This window comes from Chiloscyllium punctatum, chromosome 26 (genome assembly GCF_047496795.1).
Source record: "Chiloscyllium punctatum isolate Juve2018m chromosome 26, sChiPun1.3, whole genome shotgun sequence".
Taxonomy (NCBI): domain Eukaryota; kingdom Metazoa; phylum Chordata; class Chondrichthyes; order Orectolobiformes; family Hemiscylliidae; genus Chiloscyllium; species Chiloscyllium punctatum.
The window spans coordinates 54321436-54339482 of NC_092764.1; the positions used below are offsets into that span (position 1 = coordinate 54321436).

An 18047-nucleotide genomic window follows, 5' to 3' on the forward strand; every position below is an offset into this window, starting at 1 on the left:
ATTGACACTGGATGTCAGTGACACCTATGACTTGCAAGCTTCTTCCAGGTCACTTTGTGCGCAGGAAGAAAAAACATATTTCACACAGCTACACAGTGCTTTTGCACAGACACGGACACATACCTATGGCTCTTAGTTTGCTTTCTTAGGGCTTATTCACTTTAGACCTTATTTGGATGTTTGCAGCCTCCGCCCGATTCACATTGCATTGTTAACACATAATGACCTGAGACTGGGTTTCAGACTATCAGTCTCTGTGTAGTTCACACCGCCTCCTCTGTGCACAAGGTCTTCAGCGTTCAACTACAGGCTGCCAATCTCTACAGTTGATGGGTTTTTTTTAAGCATGGGAGAGAACCAGGCAGCTTGTGATGGCAGGAAGCACTGAACAGTTCGTCAAACAATCAGACACAGAGGGCAGACATACTGTGTGGCACTGTGTTATGTCAACATCAGATCTGCAGCCTATGCCAGCAGTTTGTGGCAAATACACTGCATGAACTTCAAGAAAATGGTGCAATGGGTGAAATTCAAAGTTGAACTGTCTTTGGTTGGGTCAAAGAAGACTACAGTCAGTCAGGCAGCACAACCAAAGTCAGCCAAGGAAATTAACCACTTCCAGTATGGACAGTCAGTCAGGCACTTGGACAAAGTCTAGGGATCCACGTGCCTGGAATCAGACCATAGTCAGTCTTGCAGATCAACTGCTAGTATGGAGATTACAGCTAAGTCTGAGTACAGTTGAGACATTAGTCCAGAAGATGGGCCATCCTCAGTTCTGCCTAGCATGCCAAGTCAGTCATGGTGCTTTCATCATGAACATTCAGGAGCAGACCATAGAGTCCTGGAGAAAATCTGGATATGGGCTTCATTGTGCTGGATCTCTGAGGGGATGGTCGCTGTGATAAGGGAAACTGCATGTACCAGGGTGGGACCTCAGGGAATAGGGGTTCAAATTACTGATGGTAAAACTGGCTTTGACCACGAGTATGAAGGGCCACTAAGCATTTGGGAGGCTGGAGTGGACACATATGTAATTGTGTAAAAGGGCCTAGCCAAAGTTATGGGGATGATTGGGAGCTGAAAATTCATTGTGGTTGCAAAGACAGCAGCAGGACTGTATTCACCAACAATCATGAATCAGCAAATCCACCATTCTACTATCACCATCAAGGCAAGGAATCAACCCTAGTTCAATGCAAGGTGCAACAGCAGGCATACCTCACAACAAGGAGTCACCCCGGTGAAGCTACAGTATAACATTACTTGCACGGCAACAAATTTTAAGCAGGATAACATTTAGATAGCTGAAAGTGATCCTACAACAAACAGATCAGATCAAAACTTTGCAGTCCTGCGACACCCAATTGCAAATGGCAGGGACAATCAAACAATGCAGTGGAGGAGGATCTGCAATTATGCAGTTTCAATAATGGGGGAGAACAACACATTAGTTCAAAAGACAACACTGCAGCAGTGAGTGGATGATCCACCTCAGCTTCCTCTGAGGGTTCAGAGATACCAGTCATTAGCTAATTCAAGTCACTTCATGTGATATCAAAAAAAAGACTACAGATACTGGATACAGGAAAGGCTCTGGGGACTAACAACATCCCAGCAGTAGTTCTGGAGATCTATGCCCATGTATTAACTGCATCCTTAACCAAGTTATTCCAATACAACTACAACACTGGTATCTATCCAGCAGTGTAGAAAATTGCCCAGCTATGTCCTACACACAAAAATGGGACAAGTCCAACACAATTAGTTACCACCTAATCAATCAGTCTACTCTCACTCAGATGAAGGAGCTATTGGTGTGCTATCAAGCAACACTTACGCAGTAATAATGAGGTCATTGGTGATCGGTTTGGATTCTTACAGGACCACTCCATGTGTCACTTCCAAGAACAAAGAGAACAAAAAAAAATTTCAGATCAGGAACAGGCCCTTCCCTCCAAGCCTGCGCTGATCCAGATCCTCTATTTAAACCTGTCGCCTATTTTCTAAGGATCTGTATCCCTCTGCTCCCCGTCCATTCATGTATCTGTCTAGATACACCTTAAATAACGCTATCATACCCACCTCTACCACTCCCACTGGCTATGCATTTCAGGCACCCACCACGCTCAGCTTAAAGAACTTTCCACACATATCTCTCCTAGACTTTTCCCCTCTCACCTTGAACTTGTGACCCCTCATAACTGAGTCCCCCACTCTGGGAAAAAGCTTCTTGCTATCCACCCTGTCTATACCTCTCATGATTTCGTAGACTTCAACCAGGTCCCCCCTCAACCTTCGTCCTTCTAATGTAAATAATCCTACTCTACTCAACCTCTCTTCATAGCTAGCACCCTCCAAACCAGGTAACATCCTGGTGAACCTGATGAACGGCTTATGCCTGAAACGTCGACTCTCCTGCTCCTCGGATGCTGCCTGATCTGCTGTGCTTTTCCAGTATCACCCTTTTCAACTCTGGTTGGAGCTAAACCTAACACAGAAGATGATGGCCATTGGAGGCCAATCATCTCAGTCCCAGAACAACACTCCAACAGTACTTCACGATAGTGTTTTCAGCCCAAACATTTTCAACTGCTTTATCCGTAAAATCAGAAGTGTAGAGGTTTTCTGATGATTGCTTCAGTATTGGACAAGTCATGAATGTGCAGTGTGTCCAAACACAAGATCTAAACAAGATTCAGGTTTGCTCAAGTAATTTTTGCACCACAGAAGTACAAAACAAAGACCAGTGCCAACAAGAAAGGTCCTAACCATTTCTTCTTGAAATTCAATGACAATGCCATCATCAAATCCTCCACCCTCAATATCTTGAGGGCTACTAGAAACCAAACTGAACCACCCATAAAAGCAGGCCAGAAACTAGCAATTCTGTGGCAAGTAAATCATCCATCTCCCAAAACTTCTCCACAATCTATATACAAGGAAAAGTCAAACATATGATGGAATGCTCTCCATTTGCCTGGATAAGTTGAGTTCCAAGAACACAAGAAGCTCAAATGCCAACTAGGATAACATAGCATGTATGACTGGCTCACTCACTATCTGAAAAACCACTTCCTTCACCACTGTTGCTTAGCACAGACTGTCATTATCTCAAAATAAGCTGCAGCAATTCATCAAACCTTTTTCAAAAGCCACCACCTGTGCTACCCAGAAGACAAAGGGTAGCTGAGGCATGGGAATACCACTACCTTCTCCAAGGCATGCACCATTCTCAATTTTTTAAAGTTAAGTCCCATGATTGTTTTGGGGGTTGGGAAGCAATCAGACCAAGAGCGAGAGAGTACGAGTGAGAATGACAGAAAGTGCATGCAAGTATGCGAACAAGAGAAGGATAGTGACTGCGCAAACGTGACAGAGAAATTGTTAGTAAGCCAGCATTTATTGCCTTGTGTAATGGCCCAGACCTTCCTTCTTGAACCATGACAATCTTTGGGGTGCAGGGTTACCTACAGTGCTGTTCCAGAGGGAATTCCAAGATTTTAACTCTGTGACAGTGATTTTGTTCCAAGCTAAAATGGTGCATGACTGGAAGAGAAACGTGCAAGTGGTGGTGTTCCCCTGCAATTTTGTCCTTCTCTTTCTAGACTACAGCATTCTTGGAAATGAAATCTCTTGTCAAAGGAGATTTTAATGAGTTACTGCATTGCATCTTGTAGAGGTCCACTTGCATAATGAAAGTTGAAAGAGGGGGATAGATTGCCAATCCAGCAAGATGCTTTGATTTGGATGGTGTCAAGCTTACAGAGTGTTATTGGCAACAGGCCACCTAAATTCTGTAGTGCTAAGATTCCATGTATGGCGATCAGTGTCAGTATCCTGGAGGTCGCTGCTGGGCATGGAACTCAGAGACCCACTTAGCCAGAAAGCAAATTAAAGGGAACACCACCCATCCAGGCAATTGGAGAGTAGTCCATCACATTTCTAACTTGTGCCTCATAAATGGTAACAAGCAGAGAGAGACAAGAAATGAGTTATACACCACAGAATTTCTAGCCTCTGACTTGCCCTTGTGGACATAGTATTTATGTGGCTTAGCCAGCATAGTTCCCGGTTGATGGCAACTAGATTATTGATAGCAAGGATTTGAAACTTTATCGTCGTTTCTTCACAGTCATGGGGTTAGGTTCCTGGAACCTGCTTCATAATAGTACATTGAGTCAGCCTATACACCAGGGACTGCAACAATTCAAGAAAGTGGCTCACTATCAGCTTTTGAAGCAAAACAAATGTAACACGTCCCATGAAAGAACAAACAGAAGAAGCACTGCTGGTACCAGGTTCCTTTTTGGATTTATTTAATTAACAAAACTTAAACTTGCTACTTGCCTTGGTGCATTTGTTCAAAATAATACTAACCAGCAGCAGTGAAGCAAGAGACCTCTTAGCATTGTATTAAGCTGCTGCTTAATACAAATTGATATTTTTAAGGACCTACAAAATCTAAACTGGCTGGTCTGATTCTTAATTAGGATCCAGATTTTACTATTATCTAAAGATTGAAATACTGCACCATTACTCCTCTGTTGCCCTGTCAGCACCTGGCAAATTTGTTCTTACATATGCAAGAGATAAAAAGAAACAGCATTTTCTTTATAATGAGATTACAGTCACCTATTACCCCGAGCCTTGCTGAATCCAGATTGACTAATTGTATCTTTGGAAATCAGTGACTAAAAATAAAACAAAATGTCCCTGAGAATTGGCAGAGTTTCCAAAAATATGTTGCTTGCATGTTTCACAGTGACACGTACATGTTTGAAGGAAAAGGACCAAAAAATTCAATGGAAAGTGAGAACATGTTGAAAAAAACCCTTGAGCACACAATTTTGTTTTCTTGGCCATTTTTATATGGATGACATTGATGAACAAATCTCAAAAATTATGGTCCTAAATTACAATATAGCGTGTTTTAAACTTATTTTCTCACTCTCCCATTTCATTAAAGCTAGTGGCTCATGAATTCAAATAGCATTTTATAATCCAGGAACTAAATGTGAAGATTTCAGAATAAGGATTTCTAGACAAAAGAAAAAAAAAATCAAAAATATTAAGAATACCAGTACTGGTGAAAATGGTGAAGTAAGAAGAACATTGCATACATTTTAATGATTTGAGCACAATGTCAAATGTATTCAGAGTGTGTGGCTTTATTGACCTGGGAATAATGATAGGCCTTTCTAATTCTTTCCTATAATAGAAGCAAGATCAATTATCTACACAGCTAGAATCTAATTAGTAACTCTTAATCCAATAGAGGATTTGTCAATTACTTAGATTATGAATTAATTTTCTTCCACACCATTTGGACTAAATCAAGCACTAATCTTGCACCACATTTCTGTCAGAAAAGAACTATCAATCAGACTTCCTTCAGATGCTTACTAGCACTGTTTACAATAAACGTCAATTCTCCAGGGAACTTGATATCAATTTAACTTCACCAATAACTTATGTGACCCATCACTCCAAAGTTGTTTTCTCTCCTAACATGGGTTTCAAAAAGGAACAAACTGTGGAAGCTATGCCAATGTGGACATCAGAGAAACAAAGTGGTTGAATCCTGAGTGACTTGGAACCAGATTGAGTACAATGCTTGTCCAAATATTGATCATTGGCTCTATTCTCTGAAGGTAACTTAGAATTCTTGAATTCCTGATCAGATCTCACATTTTCCCACTTCAAGACAGCTGTTGACATCACAAAAGCACATTCATAAATGGTTTTTGGAAATGAGAGTAGTAAGTAAAACTCAGATGAATCTGGGCTGAATTTGGCCACAAATATGGATAAGTTACTCGGTCTCCAGTTTGTAAAAACGGAAGTGGGTCATTGAACAACCAGCATATGTTGCAGAATATATTCATATTTAAGATCTACTTTGACTTGCATCTGCAGAAGCTAATTTCTAATCCTGTGCAACTCATGCGAATCAGTACTTACCCTGAACCTGTAGGGGTTCCAGTTTCTGAAGCTGCTGGTGCCGCAGGCGAACTTTTCTCCTGAACTGCATTCTGATTTTTCAAAAAGGTTTTAGCTTCTTTGGAAGCAGCATCCACTTCTTTAGTAACTCTAAAACAACAAAATTATGAGTGGATTCTAAAGTCCATTATTTTGCTTACGTAAACAGTTCAAGCCAGTGTAAAGAATTATGACTCCAGTACTCAAATAAATTTAAAATATACAGGTCAATCTCAAGCTAGGTTAAAACATTAAAAGTTACATTTATATAACACGTTTCAGAATCTCAGGCTTTCAACGATATTGACAGCCGATTAAATACTTTTAAATACTGGTGCAATGCTGGGAAACACTGGAATCAAATTTGAAAACAGTTTTCTTTGACAAACAACAATTTTTTTTGGAAAGGAAGGTTGCTCGAACAACGAATGTTGACCATGACACTCCAGAAATCTGTTCTGTTTTTTTCAATTGTGTCTCAAGATCTTTTTACATCCACTTGGAGGTTCAAATGGGATGGGGTGTGTGCGTATGCACACATACCTGGCTGTATGTGTGTGTTGGGGGAGAAAAGAGACACAGAGAAAGCATGACAGATACGCACGGAAAGGGAGAGAAAACTACAGAGACACAGACACACCTCATTATTATTGACTTCCTCCTGTACAGCTTTGCCTGTGCCTCTGAGCAAGTAATCCTTTAGTGCTAAATTATGCAACTATTTAAACATCTGGATTAAAACTACCTCAGATTCCATTTTGGATCCTCAATGGTCAAATTAAAGATTAGTATTCATCACATACATCTGAGTTAGATTCAAACTTAATATTTCAACTGTGAACAAACAGCATCCTTACACTGCAATGTCAGTTCTATAAAATTATTATAGAACAGGAAAAGGCCATTCAACCTATCCTGTCTACACCAGGTCTCCAAATGAGTACTTCGTGCCATTTGTGCCATTTTATATTCTTCCCATGATCCTACACACTGCTCCTTTTCACATTAGCATCTAACACCCTCCTAAATGCTTCAATGAAATTTACCTCCAAACTTTCCAACAAAGCATTCAAGAAACTCTAATTATTTGCTGTGTGCAAAAGGTTTCTCCTACCATTTTTGTTTCTTCTGTCAATGGTCTTAAATCTGAGTCCTGTTCTTAATGTGTTCATGAACCTACAACTTTGAACATCTTATTCAGATCTTCTCTTCCATCTCTTTTCTAAAAAATAGGTTTTTTCCCCCATAAATTTTCTAACTGAATTCCTCAACACTAGAACCACACTTCAAAATCTCTTCTGCATTCTCTCCAATACTTTCACATCCTTTTTAAAGTGTGGCACCCACAATTAAATGCAATATGCCAACCAAGGCTGAATTGGAATCATACACAAGCTCAACATAACCTCCTTGTGCTTCTACTCTATAACCCTTGTTAATAAAGGCAAAGATACTGATTGCTTCATCAATGTGCTGTCAATCTGTTCTACCACTTGTAATGATTTTTCCATATAGACACCAGGATCCTCTGTTCTTACATCCCCTCTACAGTTGTTAGCCTTTAGTTTATACTGTCTCCATGTACTGCCTGACAAAACAAATCACTTGACATTTCACCACACTGAATGAAACCTGCCACCTGTCCACTCATTACACCAACTTGATAGCATCTTCTTGAAGTTCTATACTGTCTTTCTCAGAGTTCACAATGCTTCCAAGTTGTGTAAGGTCTGCAAATTTTGAAATGGTGTCCTGTACAGCAAGAAAAAGCAGAGGCCCGCCAAAACCATCCCTGGGGAACTCCACTACAAAATCACCTCCAGCCAGCTGAACATGCGTTAAACAGGATATGTGAGGGGGTAGTGGTGAGCTCACTTTCAGATTGAAGGCACCAAATTCATGAGGATTTATACAAAGCTGGAAGATGAAACTAGCTTTAGCTTTGGCTGGAACTCTTTCATATGGCCCTTATGGTGGTAATCAGTCAGTTCAGGGATGAGGTTAAATCTTTTTAAAAGGCAAAAAGGAGTCAAGCATAGCTCCTCGAAAATTAAGTATGCACTTAAGGGACAGAGAAAGCATTACCACAACAGAGAGATTGTAAAAGTTAAACTTTAATTTAGAGCACAAGGTTCCTCTTACAGGGACTGTAATGAGGTCAGCAAAGTAGGTATTATAAAATGAGTTCGCCAATTGAGGCTGTTAGTCTGGCCCAGTCGGGAGACCTGGCTGACAGATATCAACAAGAGTGTCAAAAGTTCTGTTTGCTCAGAGCTAGCTCTGAAAAAACTGGGTCAGTGGCAATGTATAAATGAAGGGTGACTTGGTGACAGGATACCAGCCTCTGTGGTACTGTTTCATATATGAAATTACATTTAGTCATAGTGGCTTTTCACTTGTTGTTCAGGACACAAATCACAACAAGTTAACAAAAGGTACAGATGGTAAGCAAAGTACATCATTCGGCTATTTAGAAGTAGGCAATGGATGGCATCGGGTCGTGTCTATTATCAAATGAATTTTGTAAACCATTTTATTTGACCTTTAAATGTCAACACCATTAATGGTACTCCTTTGGAATGAATCAGAATGAAGCAAATGGATTTTAAAATATCACTGTACAGTTCAATTCCTCCTTCCAAAAATCTTTACATTTCGTAAACTTAATTGATTTTCATGTTTTCCTCATGACTGCCTCATGTATTTAATACAAGATCTTTTGCTGGATTATCAAAATTCAAGATGAATAACTTGCAGTTCAAGTTGACCCCATCCATAGTTTATGTCCCAATATTCTTTCAGAAGGATTAAGAAGATTGAAGCAAAATTAATATAAGGAGTTTTAAAAAAAGAAACATAATAATTAAGTAATAATGCACAAAGCAGGAATACCAGCAAAAAAAATCCCCAAACAATGCCCACACAGACTCATCTTTCAGTGAGGGTCACAGTATGGTGATCAATCTCCAGACTGCACTCTAAATGCTGTCAGAATTGTATTTGAGGAAAGACAGATTGATTGAAAGACTAAAAACTGTAGGTCAAGTGCTTCAGTCAAGCTTGCCTATCCTCAAATTACAATCCTGGCAGGATCTTATGTCTATTACTGCAATTAAAATCACTTTAAAGACGTTCAGGATTTTATTCCTTTTTTAAAAAATATGCTATATTGTTTATACAGACTGCTGCTCTTACTGGCATTCAAACTGGTCAAAGGCTTCAGTCCACCCCATTCTTCTGCTACGGGAAATAATTTGCAGACAGACCAAGAAGCAATGAAGATAACGAAGGAAGAACAAACAGCCAATGAAAAGCAAAGATTTTGGAAGAGAAAATTGAAAGAACTGGAGACCAAAAAATGCACAAAAAGAAATGACAAAGTATTCACAATGAATGCCTCTTCAGGTGCATAATACCAAAAGTTTGCATTTTGAAATGAATACAACAGGAAATCCATGATTACACAAATTGATTATACTGTTTCTACTATTCTGATAAGCATATACTGTAAAGGGTAAAGGACAAGATACTAACAATGAAATATTTCAATTAAATTTATCTGGGGAGGCACAGTGGCTCAGTGGTTAGTACTGCTGCCTCATAGTGCAAGGTACCCAGGTTCAATTCCAACCCTGGGCGACTGTCTGTATGGAGTTTGCACATTCTCCCCACGTCTGTGTGGGTTTTCTCCGGGTGCTCCGATTTCTACCCACAGTCTGAAGATGCGCTGGTTAGGTGAATTGCCAATGCTAAATTGACCATAGTGATCAGGGATGTGTAGGCTTGGTGCATTATTTAGGGGAAATGTAGAGTAATAGGTGTAGGGGAATGGGTCTGGGTGGGATACTCTTCAGAGGGTCGGTGTGGACTTGTTGGGCCAAATGGCCTGTTTCCATACTGTAGGGATTCTAAATTCGAATTCCTCTTTCACATATCATTAGTTGGTTGGGGCACAGAACATTACACGTTTTAACAGAAAATTAGATCATTATTGAAAGCAGAGAAACATACATGGCTATGGGGAGGCAGCAATAAAGTTGTGGATTACCCCAGAATTTCAGCAACAGAAAAAGAATAGGGTGAAAGTTCCTACAGAGTGAACAGTCAATCCCATTCTTTGTGTCACCTGTAATTCAGCTGGCAGCAACCTCACCTCGCTCTCACTGGACTAGTACAGAAAAATCAAGATGGACATTCTACTGCATTACCGCTACACTATTGGGCATTTTGTCTTTGAGATGAGACTTTAAGCCAAATAAATGTTTGTTGTTTGGATGCAAAGAATCGCATGGTACCTTTCAAAGAGAAGCAAGGGAATTATTCACCAGAGTCATAGCCCAACATTTATACCTCAACCAATTTTTTGACTGTTGCATTGCAGTTTGTTGGAGGGGACTGTTAGTAAAATTGTTGCTCCATTTCCTATTTATAACATCAACTATACTTCAAAGAAGTATTTAATTGGAAGTAAAGCATTAAATGATGTCCAAAGGTTGTGTAACATACTGAACAGACTGAAGCTTTCCTAATACAAATCACTATAGTCACAATAAGCAAGAACATTTAATCTGTCATAACAGGAGAAATATCAATGAATGACTGAACAACATTGGAAGTGTAGAACATAGAACATTCAACAGAGACTAAAAATAAACAAATAGCACTTCAGCCCTCTACAGACAAGACCCAGAATATTCTCTAGGCCGCACGTTAACAGAACATGTTCACGTAACATGTGAACAGAAACTGTCAAAATTTTTATTTTTTTAAATTTTAATTCGAGTATAGTTATGAAGTAATCAGTTCAAATTTTGACACATAGTAAAGAGAAGATAAAATTTTTAAAAAAATTTTGATTTCAAGCATGTCAAAGTGTTTCATCCAGAAGCTATCCAAAGTCAAGCCCAGCTCTTCTGTGGAAGTTCTAGGGTGCTACAGCCTAAAAAGAATCTACAATAAGATTCAAGAGCTGTGCCCAGATTTTCAAAGCTCATAACACAGGAAAACGCAATAGCAATTGGGAATGACAGTGGAACAACATTGTTGAATTCCATGACTGAAATTTTGAAAATTCATAACTTGACTTTAATATTATGCATCATTTACTATAAGATATAACATTTTACTTAGAAACAAGTATGTTTTTATAGAATGTCACATTGACAATAGATGAAAGATCATAGATTGCACTTGATTCATTCAAAAATGGGCTTTACTGAATTAAAGATGGTGCTACAAATCAGAAGATTTGTGCATTAAAAACAAAGCTAAGACCTCATTCTCCTGGAATCTCTTCTACCCTCGACTGTGTGGACATTACAGTTAAAACAACAGAAAAGAATGGTGGGTATTGCATCTCCAAACCAAGAATTGAGAATGGAAAAAAAATGCCATTTGAACTTATTATGCTGCAAATGCACTAATGATCCACCAACTATTTCACACCATGAACAGTTTTGATCAGGAACATTAAAGTTTAACCTCATTATATCTGTGGAGGTCCTAGTACTCTCGGTTATCTCCCAAAGTGAATACTTCACCCCTACCCAAATGGATAGAAACCAATTGTTAAATTGAAGTGGATTCCTTAATGAACCCATTATATGACCAAAGCTACCTTGGTCTTGGAAAAGCTTTGATTACACATTTCTGAATCCTTGCATCAGCCTGGTAAAATGCTAGTCTACTGTTAACATCATAGTCCAAGAATCTAATTAGTGAAGTCACAATCCAGATTCCAGACTTAGCTAAGTTTGCCTCATTTTAAATCTCCTTCAAAAGCTGTAGGTCTTGAAAAAAACTTGCATTTGCCTAAAAAGTGGACAAATTTTACAGACTAACATCACCTTCTGTGCTTTCAATAACTCGAAAAGCAATTTGGCAATTTCAGCTGAAGAATTTACACCTTGCATTTCCTTCTTTTGTTTATTCCATGTGCATGCACGCATGTATGTTTTGACAATCTGATTTGATTGCATAAAAACTCTAATTTTGATTAAATCCAAAAGAGAGTTTGGTGTGGGTCTTTTAAAACTTAGACTTTATAAATAAAGGCTTGGGTGAATGACACTGCAGCGTATTTCAAAAGGGAACCAAACAAAAAATTTAACATACTTGTAATTATGGACAGGAGAAGCCCAAGTACAATCCAATTATCTCTCTTTCCCATTCACAATAAAAATTACCTTGAATACAAAAGGAATTGAAAATACATGGTTTGAAAACCAAATTAAATTTCATAACATCGCCATGATTAATCAGAACCTAAATGAAATAAGACATGAAAATATAAACTATCAGTTTCCACTATTTTCCCCTGCAAGCTCCACATTTATGATCAAATGTGGTACTATGTAGGTGATCAGACATTCACTAATTATTTCCTGAATTCAGTCCAATAGAATGAGTAGTGGTCTGGTATGCACTTACATAAAATACAAAGAAAATAAAACAGCTGGCCTCAATTAATTCAAACTGCAATTACTTTCATCCATATTTCTTCTTCCTCTATTTTTTCTCCACTCCTCTCTCAAACTCCCCCATTTCATGCTTTCTCGTGCTGCACTCTGTCTCAACATTCACTGGTATTCTAGTCTCTTGCACACTTTCACATTCCCAGTTTTTCACTCCCCCTCCATTTCCTCTCTAACACACATACACATACACACAAACCAGTACCTCAAATCATTTATTTATATACATAATCTCCAGTGGCGTGTTCCTCTCTCCCAAAACACAGAAAGAAAGGAAATTGCCAATTCTATTTTATTTTCCAAATAAACTGTAATGGAGAATCCCTCACTATCAAGATCTATTCTCAGGTATCACAAGCTGCAATGCACTTGGAGTACCGAAGTTATCCAGATGTATAACTAAATTTAGTGAACCCTGCTAGGGAAAGATCCACATGCTAGGGACTCAAATACATTTAAGAAACAAGGGAGACTTTCTATTTACATCATGACATATACATCTTTCGGATAATAGCAGCATTGCACTGCATTGACAAAATAAATTTTACCCATAGATGTTTACGTACAGAGTAGTTTTCTTTTTGTTTTCAGTATGTCAGAAATTGTCCATAATGTGTTTTGCTTATTAACTGGAAGGTGAAAGTAACCCTCAGTTATATACAAAGGATGAGAATTTTTTTTGTTTTACAAAGAACTCAAAGCAATATTGGCTCTCCTGTTACCAGAATAACCTCCCGGGTGTAGTAGTCATCAGACTACAATACTGAAAATATCATCAGTCAACCCTGCAATGAAGTGTAATATTAGCATTATTGGCCTCAACAAAAATTCCTATACCTTAAAGGCAGTAGTCTGAAAAGAATGATGCAATTGGGCAATAGTTCAAACATTACAGTCCTCTGAAGTTTAAATATTGAGGTTAATACACTTCGTAGACAGCATGCCACAAACCAAAAAAAGTACAATAAGAACAGTGTTTTCAAACATTAATTTTTTTAAAAATTCCTCACATGAGAGTGTTTAATACACTCTAGGGAAATAATTTGTACAACCGTTCCTCAGCATACGACTAAATGGAACAGAGCTGCCTACCAAACGAAGAAAAGCATCTGCACTAGATGGATTAAAAGTTTTGAAAATATTACAATATTTAATGAGTAAGATGGTGAACAGTATCCATGGAGAGAGAATACTTAAATAAATGGTGCTAAAACCACTTAAATGCATTCAGCCACTTTTTAAAAACATGCAGAGTGCTTGTTTCAAGATTCCCACTCATTGATATCTTTTCTGAAACAGTAATTTCAAATAATGCATGCTTGTTTTACCCAATAAGTGCAGTGCACACTTTATGGTAGTACTTAGTTCTGATTTATTTTATTGAACATATCAAAATAATACACGCACCATTGATTTTTGACTTTTGATTTTTTACCAATTTGAAATATGTATGCAGTACACATTCAATCTCAATGGTTTGCAATGATGAAGATACACATTTTGTCAAAAAAGCAAAAATTAGACAAATTGACTAGACATACCTTCAACTCGAGAAGGCTTATTGACTTCATTCTATCTTTCATTGCATTAGCTGGTTCTGATGGTTTTCATGGGAACTGTCAGTGCCATATGAAGTTATTACATTATTTATGAACCAAGAAACCTAACCCAGTGTTCAGAGATCTCTGGATTAATCAATGATTCAATAAGTGAACGCTAACATCCCCAACCCTGGCCCCAAGGGAAGTGCTATAATTTCAATATTCACAAGGGAACCACAACAGCATTTCATAACATGCCAATCAAACATTTTATGCCTTATTTAAGGGCTTTGTGAAAGCCATCATGCTCTCAGGTCTGCACCATAACTGCCTTTTGGAACAATGCCTCATTTGTGATGCTGATCAACGTCAGCGTTTCAGATATTAGTTTGTATAGTTGTCTCAGATTGTACATTACACAACAGGTACAAGCAGTAAACATGCGCAGGCAAAGACATAGGAGAGAAAGGCTGTGACATTTAGGAACTGGAAACAATTTAAAACACAACAGGTAAGATTTTCTGCTAATGGTGCACCAGCTTCTGAGCTCACCAAATATTACCAGGCAAAAAGTGTCTGAAAACAGGTAGTGGAAGAGCAAAGACAGGTGTGGTGAGATAGAATCAAGTATAATCAAGTAGACTGGGTGACCACTTCACAGAACACCTACATTCTGTCTGCAAAAAAGAATGTGAGCTTTCACTTGCCTGCCACTTCAATACACCACTGGTTCTCTGGCCAACATCTGTCTCAGGCTAGCTACAGCTCAGTGCAAACGGGAAGGACAGCACCTCATTCTCTACTTCGGAACTCCACAGCCTTCTGTACTCAATATTGAGTTCAAAAATTTTAGGGCTTGAAACCCTTTGTCCCAAATTGTTAGCAGCTATTCATTCTCCCAGACTGACCATTATCTAAATCGGCAAAAGTGAGGACTGCAGATGCTGGAGATTATAGTCGAGAGTGTGGTGCTGGAAAAGCACAGCAGATCAGACAGCATCCAAGGAGCAGGAAAATCAACATTTCAAACAAAAGCCCTTCATCAGGAATGATGCTGTGAGCCGAGGGGGTGCAGAGCTAAATGGGAGGGGGAGGTTGTGGCTGGGGGGGGAAGGTAGCTGAGAATATGATAGGTGGATGGAGGTGAGGGTAAAGGTGATAGGTCAGAGAGGAGGGTGGAGTGGATAAGTGGGAAGAAAGATGGACAGGTAGGACAGGTCATTAGGGCGGTGCTGAGTTGGAAGGTTATAACTGGGATAAGGTGGGGAGAGGAGAAATGAGGAAACTAGTGAAATCTACATTGATGCAGTATAGTTGGAGGGTCCTGAGGCAGAAGATGAGGCTTTCTTCCTCCAGGCATCAGGTGGTAAGGGATTGGTGATGGAGGAGGATCAGGACTTGCATGTCCTTGGCAGAATGGGAGGGGGAGTTAAAGTATTCGGCCACGTGGCGTTGGGGTTGGTTGGCGCGGGTGTCCCGGAGATGTTCTCTGAAGCACTCTGCAAATAGGCGTCATGTCTCCACAATGTCAAGGAGACTGCAATGGGAACAACGGATACAGTAAATGACATGTATAGAAATGCAGGTTAAACTCTGATGAATGTGGAAAGCTCCTTTGGGACTTTGGACAGAGGTGAGGGGGAAGGTGTGGGCGGAGGTTTTGCGATTCCTGCAGTGGAAAGGGAAGGTACTGGGAGAGGAGGGTGGGTGGGGCATGAACCTGACAAGGGAAGTCACAGAGGAAATTGTCTTTACGGAAAGCGGATAGGGGTGGGGAGGGAAATATATCTCTGGTGGTGGGATCTGTTTGTAAGTTGTTGTGATTCTGTTCACCGTGCTGGGAATTTGTCTTGCAAACGTTTCGTCCCCTGTCTAGGTGGCATCCTCAGTGCATGGAGGCCTCCTGTGAAGTGCTTCTTTGATGTTTCCTCCGGCGTTTATAATGGCCTGTCTCTGCCGCTTCCGGTTGTCAGTTCCAGCTGTCCGTTGTAGTGGCCGGTATATTGGGTCCAGGTCGATGTGTATGTTGATTGAATCTGTGGATGAGTGCCATGCCTCTAGGAATTCCCTGGCTGTTCTCTGTTTGGCTTGTCCTATAATAGTAGTGTTGTCCCAGTCGAATTCATGTTGCTTGTCATCTGCGGGTGTGGCTACTAAGGATAGCTGGTCGTGTCGTTTTGTGGCTAGTTGGTGTTCATGGATGCGGATCATTAGCTGTCTTCCTGTTTGTCCTATGTAGTGTTTTGTGCAGTCCTTGCATAGGATTTTGTACACTACATTGGTTTTGCTCATGTTGGGTCCTTCGTTCTGGTGAGTTGTTGTCGGAGAGTGGCTGTTGGTTTGTGTACTATTATTAGTCCTAGTGGTCGCAATAGTCTGGCTGTCAGTTCTGAAATGCTCCTGATGTATAGTAGTGTGGCTAGTCCTTTGGGTTGCGGCATGTCCTCGTTCCGTTGTCTTTCTCTTAGGCATCTGTTGATGAAATTGCGAGGGTAATCCGATTTTGGCGAATACCTTGTATAGGTGTTCCTCTTCCTCTTTTTGCAGTTCTGGTGTGCTGCAGTGTGTTGTGGCCCTTTTGAATAGTGTCTTGATGCAACTTCGTTTGGGTGTGTTGGGGTGGTTGCTTTCATAGGTTAGGACTTGGTCTGTGTGTGTGACCTTTGTGGTGAATTCTCCATTAGGTGTTCTCTGTACCATTACGTCTAGGAATGGGAGTTGGTTGTCCTTTTCTTCTTCTCTAGTGAATCGGATTCCTGTGAGTGTGGCGTTGATGATCTGGTGTGTGTTCTCTATTTCTGTGTTTTTAATTATTACAAAGGTGTCATCAATATATCTGACCCAGAGTTTGGGTTGAATTTGATGTAAGACAGTTTGTTCTAACGTTTGCATTGCTTCTGCTAGGAGTCCAGAGATGGGTGAGCCCATGGGTGTTCCGTTGATTTGTTCGTATATCTGGTTGTTGAATGTGAAGTGTGTTGTGAGGCACAAGTCCAGTAGTTTAAGTATGCCGTCTTTGTTGATAGGTTCAACATCTTGTTGTCTATTATGTCTGTCCAGCAGGTTGGCTATTGTTTCTCTGGCTAGGGTTTTGTCAATAGAGGTGAACAGTGCCGTTACATTGAATGAGACCATAGTTTCTTCCTTGTCTATGTGTATATTTCTGATGATGTCCAAGAGTTCCTGTGTTGATTGTACAGATTGTCTGGATCCGCTGATCAGGTGTTTCAGTTTCTGCTGTAGTTCTTTAGCCAGTTTGTGTGATGGTGTCCTTGGTAGTGATACTATGGGTCTGAGTGGGATGTCTGGTTTGTGCACTTTGGGTAGACAGCTAATTATCCATATCCATGAACACCAACTAGCCACGAAACGACACGACCAGCTATCCTTAGTAGCCACACACGCAGATGACAAGCAACATGAATTCGATTGGGACAACACTACCATTATAGGGCAAGCCAAACAGAGAACAGCCAGGGAATTCCTAGAGGCATGGCACTCATCCACATATTCTATCAACAAACACATCGACCTGGACCCAATATACCGGCCACTACAGTGGACAGCTGGAACTGACAACCGGAAGCGGCAGAGACAGGCCACTATAAATGCCGGAGGAAACATCACAGAAGCGCTTCACAGGAGGCTCCCAAGCACTGAGGATGTCACCTAGACAGGGGACGAAATGTTTGCAAGACAAATTCCCAGCTCGGCGAACAGAACCACAACAACGAGCACCCGAGCTACAAATCTTCTCCCAAACTCTGTTTGTAAGTGGCAGAAATGGCAGAGTATGATGCGATGTATATGGAGGTTGGTGGGGTGGAAGGTGTGGACCGGGGGATTCTGTCCTTATTGCGGTTGGACGAATGGGGTTCAAGAGCGGACGTGCCTCAAGTGGATGAGTTGCGCTGGAGGGCATCAACAACCACGTGGGAGGGGAAATTGCGGTCTTTAAAGAAGGAGGCAACCTGGTGTGTTCTGTGGTGGAACTGGTCCTCCTGGGGACAGAGGTGGAGAAACTGAGAGTTAGGGATAGCGTTTTTACAGG

The 18047-nt window shown here is 40.2% G+C and overlaps 1 protein-coding gene across 3 annotated transcripts in view; it reads right to left on the bottom strand.

Annotated features, from left to right (window-relative positions):
* The window catches only part of cfdp1 (craniofacial development protein 1), a 199086-nt gene that overhangs the window by 143417 nt on the left and 37622 nt on the right, over nt 1-18047 (bottom strand). For 2 of the 3 annotated variants that reach the window (XM_072547428.1, XM_072547427.1), the window contains exon 5: nt 5965-6093. The exons of the other annotated variant lie outside the window; for it this stretch is intronic. In XM_072547428.1, coding sequence (XP_072403529.1) covers nt 5965-6093 — 129 coding nt within the window. The remainder of the gene's footprint in view (nt 1-5964; nt 6094-18047) is intronic. 3 annotated transcript variants of the gene reach the window in all.